This window comes from Panthera leo, chromosome B1 (assembly GCF_018350215.1).
Source record: "Panthera leo isolate Ple1 chromosome B1, P.leo_Ple1_pat1.1, whole genome shotgun sequence".
Lineage (NCBI taxonomy): Eukaryota > Metazoa > Chordata > Mammalia > Carnivora > Felidae > Panthera > Panthera leo.
Genome location: NC_056682.1, coordinates 154,562,591 through 154,577,140, shown reverse-complemented (window position 1 = coordinate 154,577,140; position 14,550 = coordinate 154,562,591). Strand labels below are relative to the sequence as shown.

Genomic DNA, 14,550 nt, shown 5'->3' with positions numbered 1-14,550 from the left:
TGCTCTTTTCACCCCCACATTATCCTAGTTCATTCCATAAACATTTAAGTGTTGTCTCTGTGCTATATAATGTATACTTTTCCTCTGCCTGCAATATTTCACCTTTTTCTCCTAGATCAGGAGCCAGTTGAATGGATTCAAATGTTGGTTTTGTCATTTATTAGCCCTGTGACATTGGACATGCTAATTAAATTCTGAACCTCAATTTTCTAATCACTAAGAGTACTTGCCTCAAGGAACTCTTGTGTGATTTCAATGAGTGAATAAATGAAAAACACATAGTATATAACCTAGAATTCTAGGTTCTAATTCTAATTCCATAGATTTAATTAAAGTACATATTTTACATATAAATACATATTTTACATATACATACATATAATCTTTATCTTGTACCACATAGTATTTCAGGGTGGTGATACATCAATAAACAAAAAAGACACAATTTCTCTTTTTTGATAGTCTCAGATCTAATTCAGACATTAGATGTTAAATAATGGACATTATATATAAATATAAGAAATAAATACATTGTAGTTATAGGTCATGTTGTATAACATAATAATGACTATGGGGGGGAAAGCAGGGCTAGGTGGGTGGAATACAATTCTAAATAGGATGATCAAGTTAGGTCCGTTCAAGGAGAAAATATTTGAGCAAAAATTTAAAGAGAAGAAGGAGTTATCCATACGTGTATCTGAGGGAAGAACACTTCAGGCCGAGGAAGCAATTGTACCAAGCCTGAGGCAGAAGCATACTTAGCTTGTTAAGGAATGGCAAGAGAACCAGTGTGGGTACTCAGGTTGGGGAGACTAACAGAAGCTGAGATAATGGGGTAGCTCATACAAGTGTCGCCTAACAACAATCATAACTTCATCAAATCTGTTAAGAAATCACTTCTTCAGTGCAGTGCTCACAGACTTCCCAGCCAAGGATGTATCCTCTCATATGCACTGAAACGTTTTGTTTAATTATGTAGTATAACAAACATTAACAAAAGTATACAAAAGATAAGTGTATGCACAGTGATTTAGTACCTCTCCCCAGGTTAAATATTAGAATGTTGGGGGTGCCTCAGAAACCCTTTGGACCTTTCCCCACCATTCGCCTCAAACATATCCACCATCTTAATTTTTCATGTATTTTGTTTTGCATGTGTGTGATACTTATTCACAGGACATCATCCAGCACATATTCTCTTCTATTTTCTTCCTGTCCTCAGACATCTATGTTGCTGCAGAAAGCTATGTTGATTTTCTATTTTTCTTATTCTGTATCATTCTATACATCTTTCTACCACTGACAGTCATTCGGGTTTGTAGTCTTCAGCTATAATAATTAATGGTTCTGTGGAGATTTGTGGGCACATTGTTTACTTTGGCATTTATTTTTGTGGTAATTTGTTGTATCTATCACTTACTAACCTAGTAGTTCCACAAAGATAAAGATATTTTTTTGTTTGCCTTTTCCCTTTGTATTTTCTGGAGTAGCATTTGGTATGCAGTAGAGGGTAATTAATATTTTTAATTTTTTTTATTGTCTATTATTTGGGGGGAAGAGAAAGAGAAACATAAAGCAAGCAGGGAAGTGGCAGAGAGAGAGGGAGACACAGAATAGGAAGCAGGCTCCAGGCTCTGAGCTCTCAGCACAGAGCCCAACGCGGAACTCTAACTCACAAGATCATGACCTGAGCCGTAGTTTGTCGCCCAACTGACTGAGCCACCCAGGTGCCCCCTAATTAATATTTTTAATTAATTAAATGACAAATAGAAACAAATGTGAGAGAATTGTCCCCAGTATTTCAGTTTGAAGTTTTAAAGTATGTTTCAATAGAAAGTGTTCAAGTGCTGAGGATCTATAATCCTGCACCAGTTTTCTTATTCTTTTCTTTCTTTTTCTTTCTTTCTTTCTTTCTTTCTTTCTTTCTTTCTTTCTCTCTCTCTCTCTCTTTCTCTCTTTCTAAGTAGGCATGAGCTTGAACTCATGACCTTGAGATCAAGAGTCAAGTGCTCTACTCAGTGAGCCACTCAGGCACCTCTCTTATTCTTTTATTTACTAGTTTTGTTCTGTGTGTGTGTGTGTATGTGTGTGTGTGTGTGTGTGTGTGTGTGTCTGGTGTCTACGTGTGTTTCTTTGTGTGTGGTTGCTGACCTATAAAACAATATACACAATGTAGAAATGCCCCAAGATTTATAAAACCAATTGTCTAATATTTTAAGTTTAGGTACTCCTCTTATTCACGGTGTTCAAATATCTTTGGAACATAATCCATTTGAGAGCTTGGTTTTACCACTACCATGACTAGGAGTAATAGTTCTTAAAACTATATTCATCCTTGGAAAAACTGAAAATATTTTGTTTCCTCATCACAGGATTGTTAATACTTTTTTGATCCCTAACTCAATAAAATAGCAAAACAATAAAGTAGAAAAAATCCACCTCCCAATAATAGACAAATATTACACTGCTTCAGTTATCTGGCACTTAGAAACTGAATTTGAGAATATAAATAATGATGTAAGAATTTTCACTTCTCTACAAATTACCTACTGTGAAGAAATGAATAGGGTGAACTGACTTCCTTTATCTCCTTTGAGAGAAAGAAAAATCAAAATCATATATAACCTGTGAAATTACACTGATCTTAAAAAATTTATGGAAAATATTGAGTTTAGTCACATTTTAATAATACTCTATTCTTTTCTTACTAACCTTTTTCTCTCTTGCAAGTTTCTGAATTCTTGAACTAAATCTTTTGTTAATAAAACTGACAATTTAATACATATTTAAATATCCATTCCCATAAAAGTTACAATGAAAATAATTGTTTCACTCTGGAAACTAAAATTATTAAAATTCTAACTGTCTAGAGGACACTTCCATATACTTTCAACATGTTTCAATTGGTATAGTACATTACATTTATTGCTTTTTCAGTTACAATTATTTTTGGTATAAGCATTTCAGAAGACACTTAATGAGAACCAATTATTGTCATTAATTTAGTTTCTGATATTCTTATGCTACCATACTGCAAGCATGTAAAAGTTACACATTTGCCAGATGCTGGACCAAAGGTCTCGTATAACTACAACAGAAAGAAACAGAACGATTTGTGTGAAACTTCACTGCCTGGTGAGTTCATTTCCTTTTGTGCCTTTACCCCATCCAGAGCCGAATTCGTAGAATGTGGAATGACACAGTCCGAAAGCAGTCGGAGTCTTCCTTCATTACTGGAGACATAAACAGTTCAGCGTCACTCAACAGAGGTAAGTAGAAATGATTTTTCCTATTTAGTATGTTTGTGATTACTTTATGAAGTTCTTAAATGCATTGCTTTTTTTTTCTTTTTTTTTTCTTTTTGGAACTTCTGGACCTTGTTCCAAGTGATAGGAATATTGCAAGGATATAAAACCTGGCTGAGTGTAGCACTATGTTCCATTATTCATAAGCCTTTTTTTTTTTTTTTTTTGAATCCTGAGTTTTCAGGAAATCTTTTCTGAAAGGAAGTTAGAAAATGAGAACTTTCCTTTTCTAGTCATCTGCCACTTTAATAAACTGGTGAGCTGTCAGGCCTCATTGGAAGCAGTGAAAATGGGCAATTATGTGGCTATATAGTCTGCTAAGCATCATAGAGTTCCACATTGTCCCAGGCATAGAGCAATTTCATAGTCTTTGTGGAAGTAAAAATATACTGTCTAATACATATTTGAGACAACCTGTGTATTTGGGGTAAAAATCTCATCTGATCTTAGTATCTACAAACTTATCCAGCATATTTAAAGATCTAGGAAAAAATATATATATACATATATTATGATTTGTGTGTGTGTGTGTGTGTGTGTGTGTGCTTCTGGTTATCATGTGCCTAGGGCATCAATTTAGACTTTGAAAGTGAAGTTTCCTTAAGCTACTATTTTGTTTGTGGTTGATTTTTTTTATTCTTCTCTGTCTTTCCGTCTCCCTCTTTCCCTCCTCCCCTCCCTCTTATTCAGTGTATGTGTGTGTTGGGGGCAGGGGTGATTAGAATTAAATCAACTCCAGTCAAAATGAGTAAATGCTATGTTTGTCTAGAGCTAGAGGACACTGTAGACATTGCTGGGGAATACTTAGAGTATAGTTTTATCTGGAAAGGTGGAATTTGCATAAGCCTATTCCAGTCACAGTGTCCTAACAGATATTTTTGATACATATATTAAGTATATATTGAGTACACATATATTGAGTACAACATTGTTTTTTTCCTTATCTCCGAACTAGGATTATTAGTTGGTTTTAAACCTGCTTCTGTTAGCTTTTTGTTACATTAAATGCTACTTAGAAACAAACAATTAACAATCATGGGTTATGATTCAGAAAAATTTAGATCCTGGTGTGGCTCTTAATTACTTTTACTCAATTAATTTGCATCTTATTTACATAAAAGAAGTTGGGACTAATAGTGTCCAAGTTGAACCTGATACAGGGACCCATGTTATATGTAATCTTAATATGTTATTTGGGGCAGTGATATAACAACTATAACCTAATAATGATATTACATTTTCTCTGTCACTTCTGCCTGAGTAGGAATAGTGAGTGCAATTATTCCTCCAAAAAATACCTTTTTGTATTTTGTTTCTTTATTAATCTGTTTTTATTTGCTAGATTTTGATTTACATAGTATCATCTAAATATTCTTTTTCAAGTTTTATTTTAATGGTTAGTTTGTGAAAATTTATTTTAATATGAATACTCTAACTTAAGACATACTTTCAAATCATACAATACAAATTACTTACAGATGCCTTCAACATTTAGAAACTAATTTGCTTTCATAGTGACAGACTTTGTTTATTGTCTAATCCCACAGATGGAAAATTTACAGTATGTTACTAGAAAGAAAGCTACCCTTATGAATAGGATTTATTATTAGAAGTATCTTGCATCTAATGATCACAGTAACCATAGAACAATTGTTGTTTCAACAAAAGATGAGAACATGTATTCTAATGATGTACTGTTTATTTGCCTACCGCAAAGATGGTTAAAATATGTAAAATTATTATGTTGTCTAGTATTATGATCTAAATTTATATAAAGATTGTAAGGTATGTGACTTTACTAAAAATTGTTTTAAATGGACACGTTTTCATGACCTTGATTTTCAGGTCAATCACAAATAACATTCTGTACACTTTTTAGTCCCTTGTAACGAATTTCATCAACTTGGAATATGTAATTATGTGGATGACTGGGTCAGTTTGAAGTATATTTAAAGGAAATAATATTTCATATTGACCAATCATATGTTTAAATCTGGTTACAAAATCTTTAGTTTTAAAAGTATTTCTTAAAGTTACTCTTGAAGAATGGTATAAAATTTCTTGTGACACCCAATAAGTTATTCTAATGTTGACTTTGGGGAGGGGGTTAAATTGAATTTATGATTTGAAGTGTGTCTAGCCAGTAATCTCTTCCTTCAGGATATATATTCTTCCTTTCACTCAGTGACTTTAATGGTGGTAGACATCAGAGTGATCTTCTTGATTTCCCACATTAATTCCCCATTCCCCCAAGTCAGAAACTCATTTTATTCTCATCTCATTATTTTTTTGTCTTAGATGCCTGGAGTACTTTAAAATTTTATTTCTTCATAGTATATCTCTGAAGTTCGTCTTTAACCTCCTTCTTTAATCTTGTCTTATTTCCCAGGGTCCTATCTTCCCTGCATTCAGGCGTGTGTATCATATTTAGGTAGGTGGAATCCAAGATTCACCTTTCGAGATAAACCCTTCAGTCACCTCAGCAACATAATTGTTCACCATTATTTAATTGAAAGATTATATTCTCTGTTAAATAAAAATTCTAGGCACTGCATCTTTGCATCTTCATATATTCTAACTTCCCATTCATTCTTAGTTTCTTACCAGCTGGCAATTTTTTGTTAATTTAAACCCCATTTTCCTTTCTTTCCAAGTCAGTTATATTAAATTTCTTATTTTTGTCTTTAGAACAGTTCTGGCCCTTGAAAACTACAAGAAGTTGTCTAAAAGCTAGTCCTATTTTTACTTTAGGTTTTCTTTCGTATTCATACCACTGCTCAATTCATCAAAAGAATAATTATTTTATAATTCTGTATGTCTTACCATCTATTCTTCCAAACAGGAATTCATCATTATCATCTTTGGGATCCATTAAGAATAAAACATCTACCATGCAGTACAGAACTCTTTCTCAAGGGTTTTTATTTTTTCAAACCATCTTTAATATTCTGTTCTTGCACCAACTTGTTATATCCTATGTATCGGATTACCTGCCTAGATTTTCCAGTGTGATCAACTTGATTACCGTTGGGATTTTATTCCTTAGAATCATGCAAAACCTTGGAAGATTTATTGATAATTTTCAGTTCATGTAATCATTCTTATATATTCTCTTTGGAATTTTGTTATTTGGTCACCTCATCTCTTTAAAACCTTCCATTACATTTGTCCTTTGAATCTGTATATTCATGAAGGGGTTTTTGCAAAGGTTCCCTGTGCGTTTTAAGACATATTTTCTGCTTCTGACTTGTTTGCTACAATGCTACTCACTCATAAATTAAGAATTCCTTGAGGCCGGTACCCCAGGGCAACTATCAAGTTAATTTCCCTGATGCCACTGCCTACACAGTTTGAAGGAGCTTTTCAAGAGCATTAATGTGGTAGTTGAGTATAAAAAGTTTTAAAGAAGTTTAACTCTGATCCAAACTCAAGATTTTACAAATGCCACAGGAGGGTTCATTTATTTGTTCATTTAAATATTTACTATTTGTTCATATCTTGAAGTCAGGCCTCAATCCCTGAGCCTCCCCCAGGTGTATTGGAAATCTCACTCAACTTTCCAGTAGCTCCAACTTCCCAGCAGTGCTAGAAACAATATGTAGCTAGAGTAATCTTCACCTCATATCTCCTACCCACAATCTCTACTGGCCAAACCTTGCCCTGAATGAGTTAGACCATCAATGCCTCTGAAACTTGAGTTTCATCCCAAACTGAAGCATTTCTGAGAAATTGCTCTGCTAGTTCAGTTAATGGTTAAACATTTCCTCTCTTTTTATAGATCCGTATAGAAATTGGGGTATTTTCTGAAATTAGATTTTATTAGGCTTTATCTCATTGTGAATAATATAATTGCATTTCCCATTTTCTTTTTATTTCATTAGTTGAGTTGACATCAGAAATTTCAGTTTAAAATCTAGTTTTGCTAGATAGCTGCTACCAATATGATGTTGTATGAATTATGACAAGTGTCCTATGCCCACCCCTCCTCAGCTGTGGAGTTATTACAAAAATGTAACCCATTGTAGTGGCAGGATTAGCAAAAAGGCATTTCTTCTTTTGAAACAATAGCTTGACCAGCAAAGGTGGATTTTTGTTTCCCCCTACCTCCCACCCTCTGTCTTATCAACCTCCCACAGAAATTAATGCAATTTAGATTTTTATACATGGAGATCTGACTGGTAAAGCTAGATTTATTTAAGCCAAATCTATGTGTTGTATGACTGAAAACTGTCTCTTTTGTAGATGTCCAGCACTTATTTATTAATGTTGATGGGATTCTCCATTCAAGGTGCAGATTCATATTAATCTACACATGCATTCTCAGTAAATTTATGTAATCAGTACAATTATGATGGCCTACGACGATCTTTTCATCAATTTTAGGGGTAAATCTTGGCTCTCAGTGGCACAACTACCTACTGAAAGGCATCACCTGTTAGGGACATTGTTGATACAAAGGGGGAAAGCATCATCAAATAGACATTTGCAAATTGTTGACTTACTCATTGTAGTTTTCATAGTAGTTTTGAGAATGGGGTTTCGATCCAGTGACTTTTGGTAAATTGCTTATTTTCTCAGTGTCTATGCAATAAGGATATAAATAGCACCCTCTTCACAGGGACCTTGACAGGACCAAGTGAGTTTACATATGTTAATTCCTTACTACAGTGCCTGGAACACAAGTACTATTATCATTATTTTATTCAGAAGTTCACTTATATCTTCTAACAAATAAAAACTGATCCTTGTCAGTGCTCTGAGATAATTAGATATAAAAATTCATCATTCACTACTGAAGGTTTTCTTTCCCCTTTTTTTTTTCTAGTAATAGGTAGTCAGAATACAGTAGTTACCTGAATGCCAAGTAAAAGAAATAATAATTTATCTAAAGTGGTGCTACCCTTGAGGCTAAAAAAAAGAGATAAACTAATAAAACTGAATTGTCTATTCTAAATTAGAAGTTAAATGCACATTACATCTGCCTAGTTGTGCTTTCCACTTTTGATTTGTAACCATATTTTAGCATTGAAGCAATAAAGGTAAAATATTTCTTCTCCCTACCTTAGATAATAAAATAAGCAAACACTGTCTTCTCTTTCCTCCAAGCCCTATCCTGCCCTTCAGAAGCTTAGAGAACACTAGTTCAATTCAAACAGTCCTGCTAAATAACCAGTGGTGTAGCAGAGCAGGGATGTGACTCATTCCCATTTTAAAACTCATGTCTTCTCAGAGCCTGTATTGTCTTTCCCGGGAGGTTGGTCACTGAGGCAGAAGAAACTTCACAATAAATCACCTGTCACCTCATTAATATTCAGGCTTTTCAACTTATTTTGCTTTTGTGTTTTTAAAGAAAAATGCAAATGAAGATGTGTAAGTGGTGTTTCACAGCAATTAATGATTTCTATAAATTAGAGCGCACTAGGGTGAAACCCTATACTCATTCACTGCACTTTATTAATGTCAGTAAATAAAATTTGGCTTATATGCATAAAATATGTCATATTTCTCAAAAGCCTTGCTGCTTTGAAGGATTATAAAATTGTTTGTAAACATTAACCAGATCCTGCTATAACTTGACGTCTATTTGAGGAATTTGCAAGAGTTAAATGATGTGCATAGCTAATAAATCAGAGTACAACCTGTATAACAAATTACTTTTTGTTATGAATAAGCATTGTGATATTATGAGTACAAATATAAGTATATATGACATGGATAAAGTTTTCATATGAAATTCACATTACATTTATATCTAGTATTTTTTGATGTTTACATTCTTCATTTGTAAATGAGGCAACATTGCTTCCTGTGTTAATTCCTTTCCTTTATACATGTCATCAATAAAGACATAATCAGAAAATGTACAAAAAATAAGGAAATCTTCTGTGTTAGGAAAATCAGTTTAATAACACAAAAGTAAAATAGTTACAGGTTGTAAAAGTGAAATGCTATGTCAAATAGATAAGTAAACAATGCTATTAGTATCTTGATTCCTAACTCAAGGAGACCAAATAACTTTCAGAATAAATTCTCCATTACAAAATTAAGTATATTAAATATTGATTTCTACACAATTGGGGCAAATATTCTTGCTATAAATTGTTGGTAGGAACTGAAAAAGAAGACTTTTAAAATGCTTGTCCAGTGAGTCCTTCTTATGCTTTGCTTTTAAATTTGTCTCTTTGATGTAAATCATTTCAATCATAACCATCCAGCCTCTCATAATCAACTCTACAGTAGCAAAAATGGTTTGTATTTTACTACTACTACAACTACTACTACTACTATTATTATTATTATTATAGCTTTTATAGACCCCTTCACAAAGAGAATTCTCTGTGTAGATTCTTTTTTATTATGGTTTATTATCTGACTGCCTTATATATAGTTCGCACTATCTCTTATCTCTTTATTTCTTTTAAAGCTTATTTATTTATTTTGAGAGAGAGAGAGAGAGAGAGAGAGAGAGAGAGAGAATGAGAGAGGGGAAAGGGGCAGAGAGAGAGGAAGAGAGAAAATTCCAAGCAGGCTCAGCACTGTCAGCTCAGAGCCCAACGCAGGGCTCAAACTCAAGAATCGTGAGATCATGACCTGAGCCAAAATCAAGAGTCGGATGCTTAATTGACTGGGCCATCCCCGTGCCCCGCTCATACCTCTTTACTATTAGTCAAACAAGCTGCAGTGAAATACCTTGATAGTTTCTAAATGTAACACTATAAAACATTTCCACTGATTTTTGAAATATTACTGTTGTTTCATCGCTGAAGATATAATTTTTCAAAAAATATATATTTTGAACAACTAAACACACATACTCAACTTCTCTTCCGAAATTGCTGGTATTCTTTTTTCTAATAGAACACAGTATGGCTCTTTATAGTTTTTGATCAACTTGGGATTTCTCTTTTAATGTGTACAGCTACAAATTTGTCTATTGTACACTATTCATTATTCATCCATTGTCTTTATTTCCATGAAGAAGCCAGGTTTGTGAAATGATTCCTAAAGGACAAAATCTAGATCCCAAACGAGATCTATCTGAGCACGAAACCCTATTCATGACAACAAAAATTTTCACTCTTTTCTTATGACAGTTTTTCATGAAGCTTGCTAAGATTAGAATAAAGATATTTTCCAAGAATGTATTTCAAAGTGATTTTTATCACTTCACATGGAAATAAGATATTCTTAAAACCACAAGTTATAACATCTTTATTTCTTAATTTCCTTCATGTACCATTGATTTCCTTCTACTTTATTTTGCTCTAGGTATAGTTCTTTAGTGTGGTTTCAGCCTATTCATTTAGTGAAAGAAAAGCTTTAAAACACTGTAAATATATGGAGAAATGGGTTGGCCATACTTTTCAAAACTATTTGGTATGGAATATGCTGATTTGCTATGCATTATTGTCCTAGTTTTAGGACTTAGGTTGCAAGAAGATTTTTATAATCATTGTCTTCTTTCCTGGAAGGCCTCAAGGTACTTTACTGGTAGAATCCTTTAACTTTAATTTTTTATGTTTCAGTAAAAGGATGAATGAACATTTTGGTCAGGGAAAAATTTTGTTAAAAAATCAGGTAAATAGCTTCTGCCTATAATGATTTAGTATTAGAACCAACCAAAGATACAACTTTCCCCAGCTATTTATACTTCTGAATTTGATATTGTCCCTTGTCAGGACAATGTGAAAATGCCTAGAACGAGTAGAAAATCTGTTTGAGTTAACTTCAAAAAGACACTGATGATGTATAAATTAAACTATTTTATGTGCTAATTCCAGTTTTCACAAAAACTATGGACTGTCTTAAAATTTAAAAACAAAACCTGACTGTACCTCTCATCTGGAAAAATGTTTCTACTGGATTATAAACATAAAGGTTCTGATGATATAATGTAGTTTATAGCATCCAAAGTTAATTAACAAAATCATTACTTGTTCAAATTATTTTTTCTAAGAAATAGATTGTATTAACTTATATCTGCTACTTTCAAAGTAATTAGAGATTAATTCAATTATATGAAAAATTAAATTGTGGAAGAGGGTTAGCCAAAGAGAGCCCTCATTAGAAAAAGATACTTATGGAGCACCTGCGTGGCTTAGTCAGTTAAGGATCTGACTCTTGACTTTGACTCAGGTCATGATCTCACGGTTCATGAGTTTGAGCCCCACATTGGACTCTGCACTGACAGCACAGAGCCTGCTTGGAATAATCTGTCTCCTCTCTATATGCCCATCCCCCACTTGTTTGTTTCCTCTTTCTCTCTGTCTCTCAAAAAAAAAAAAAAAAACACTAAAAAAAGGAAGAAAAAAGAAAGATATAGTACTTAAATTGTCATTACCAATAATTGTGTAGTATCTGATTAAAATAGCTTCTATTTTATTGAACTACATTACATACAGAAGCATATACTTTACATAGCTCAACCTTATATACTGCATGTCATTTGAAAGTAAGTGTTTATCTGATAGGTTCTCCTATGATTTTCCTAATAGTCTTTCTTCATAATTTATCATTATAAGGAATGTGGGTGCTTCAAAAACTAAGATAAGTTACCCATCACATTCATAGGAAGTAATTTATAACCCTGGAAAATCATTGGAGAATTAAGAAAGATTTGAGAGGATACACAGATTGAAAGAAGATAGTTAATCTTGATGTAGACAAATGGAAACAATGTAAGTTTCCTGAAACAGCCTCATTTCTAAGAAGGACAAAATTATGATTATATGATGAAATAGGCCTTCTCTGAACGTTATTAAGAATCTCTTTGTTCATAGATAACTTCTTTGAATTTACTTTTCTCAGACATGTTTTTAAAATGTTGGTTCTAAATTTAATATTCAGGTTTTAGCCAGGATAGACTTTCTGCATGTAAGCTATACAATTTGTTCAATATAGGAAAGTCTGTCAATATAGTACAGAGCATTATACAAAAAGTCAGATTTTTTTCACATTGGTAAATCATTTCCTATTGTTAAGTAGTTACTATATTTTCGTTTTTTTTCTGAAGTGTGTTTTATTAAATGAAAATGCACAAGCTGTGTGTGATTTATAAATAAATATAGCTGTGGAATTGGCTACATACCATTAACAGATATCAAGAGATAATCTGATGTAGAGAAAATGAATTAAATATAGTGTGAATGACAAAGATAAATACTCTTATGCTAAATGCCTTTGATTTACTAAAAAGAACTGTAATTTACCGCTATTTTGCCTGTGGTTAAGCAAACTCAGCTGGTTATCTTTAGGCTTAGTATTTTTTGTTTTCAGTACTATGGAATGTATTCACAAATGTCCAAATGTATTCAACACGTCCCAATTTAACAGCACACAGAAAGATATCCCTTTGATTACAAAGGATGAGTTTTAGAGATGAATGACTGAATAGTATAGGTTCATCATTTCCGTTACAGATTAACCACTTACACTGTTGTGCAGCCAAGATTCACCAAGAATTCTAAGTTCCAATTCTACCATATTTGTCTTGAGCTGTCAGAAAACCCAAGATCTTTGAGAAGCTTTGCTTTCAGCTAATTATGTAAAATTATTATATATAATTATAATATGTAATGCAATATATATTATATAATATAAAATATAAATATATAATACAAAAAATTAAACTTTAAAGCTATATATATGTGTATATATATACACTTTAGATTTTAGATTAAAGAAGGAGTTCTTAAAAACAAAATAACAAAGATTATGAACTATAACAAAAAGTAATGTTCTTGCCTCAAAATGTAAACAGTATTCATAACAGTAAGATATTGGGAGAAAGAGTAAACAACATTTAACACACAAAATGTTATGCCTACATTGTATAAAGAATGTCTATAAACCAATATATACAGGCAAAAGATAAGAATGGGCAATTCACAGAATGAGAGACCCTTATGGCCAATAAACATGAAAAATGACCCCATCTCTTTGGTAATCAGGGAACTGCAAAGCATAATAGTAATATGAGATATCGTGTGATACTTGTATGAAATTGGCAAAAATATCAGGCTTACAATACTAAGTCCTAGTAAGAATCTGAGAAATTTAATTTCTCATGGAAGTGTAAAGTGATACAAATACATTTGACAGAATTTTGGCAATATGTTCTAAATTGAAATGTGAGCAATATATGGCCCAGTAACTTGACTTCTAAGTATTTATTGTAGAAAAAACCATGCGTCTGGACAAGAAGACCTATATAATGTCATCTAGCACAAAATAAAGACAAATAGACAAGGTAATGTCTAGGGTTCCCACATCTAAATCTTTGAACTTCTATATTACAATAGAACAAAACCTCTACATTCAGAATATTTAATTTCGTATTGAACTAACAATAACCAAAATCTGTACTTTGGAGAAAACATATCATTGAAGTCCATGTTAATAGATTCCCAGTGAATGAATTTTCTATTAAAAAAAGCTGAGGTATCTCCGAACCATTCGAAAGAAATTTAATAGGCAGGTTGATTAAAATTTAATAGCAAACTTGTTGGCTATTAAAAGTGCACAGTGTGATAAATCAAGATGTCAGCTCTTCAATTTATGACTTCAGAAAAAAATGATGAAGGTTTCTTGGCTTTCAATAAAATATTTCTTCTTTGACACTTTGTAATTTCATTAATTATTTGAATAAAAACAGTACAAAATATAAAATTATGGTTTCTGTGGTTTTTAAAATTATTTTATATAATTTTTAAGGATAGCATGCAGATTCTTTTAGTTTTGTTAATGATTATAAACAACTTGGTCTTGATTTATATGGCTGTTCCTATTTTATAAAATAAGCCTTTAAAGTTGAACTTACCATTTTTGCACTGTCTGTAGATTGTGTGTGCATGTTGATATTTCATTGTTACACAGAAAAAGAAAAAACAGGAAACAAAGTACTTAAAATAGACAATGCCTATTCAATCAGTTTTCCATAGATGTGCAAATCTCTTATCGATTTACTTTCATTTTTGTTTCTTTGTGTTATATAAATTAACACATGAATATGAAAATTAAATAATTGACCATTACAGAAAAGTAATGCACTCCTATAAGGCTCCTAATAAAATGTTATCAAAACATGTTTGTGGGGTGCACCTGCATGGCTCAGTCAGTTGCACATCTGACTTTGTCTCAGGTCACGATCTCGCAGTACGTGAGTTCAAGTCCCACATCGGGCTTGCTGCTGTTAGCCTGTTAGCACAAAGCCTGCTTTGGATCCTCTGTCCTCCTCTCTCTGCCC

At 32.6% G+C, this 14,550-nt stretch overlaps 1 protein-coding gene across 1 annotated transcript in view; it reads left to right on the top strand.

Moving 5' to 3' along the window:
* ADGRL3 (adhesion G protein-coupled receptor L3) overlaps positions 1-14,550 on the top strand; it is a 690,326-nt gene that overhangs the window by 659,400 nt on the left and 16,376 nt on the right. The window contains exon 25 of the mRNA XM_042936279.1: positions 3,173-3,269. Coding sequence (XP_042792213.1) covers positions 3,173-3,269 — 97 coding nt within the window. The remainder of the gene's footprint in view (positions 1-3,172; positions 3,270-14,550) is intronic.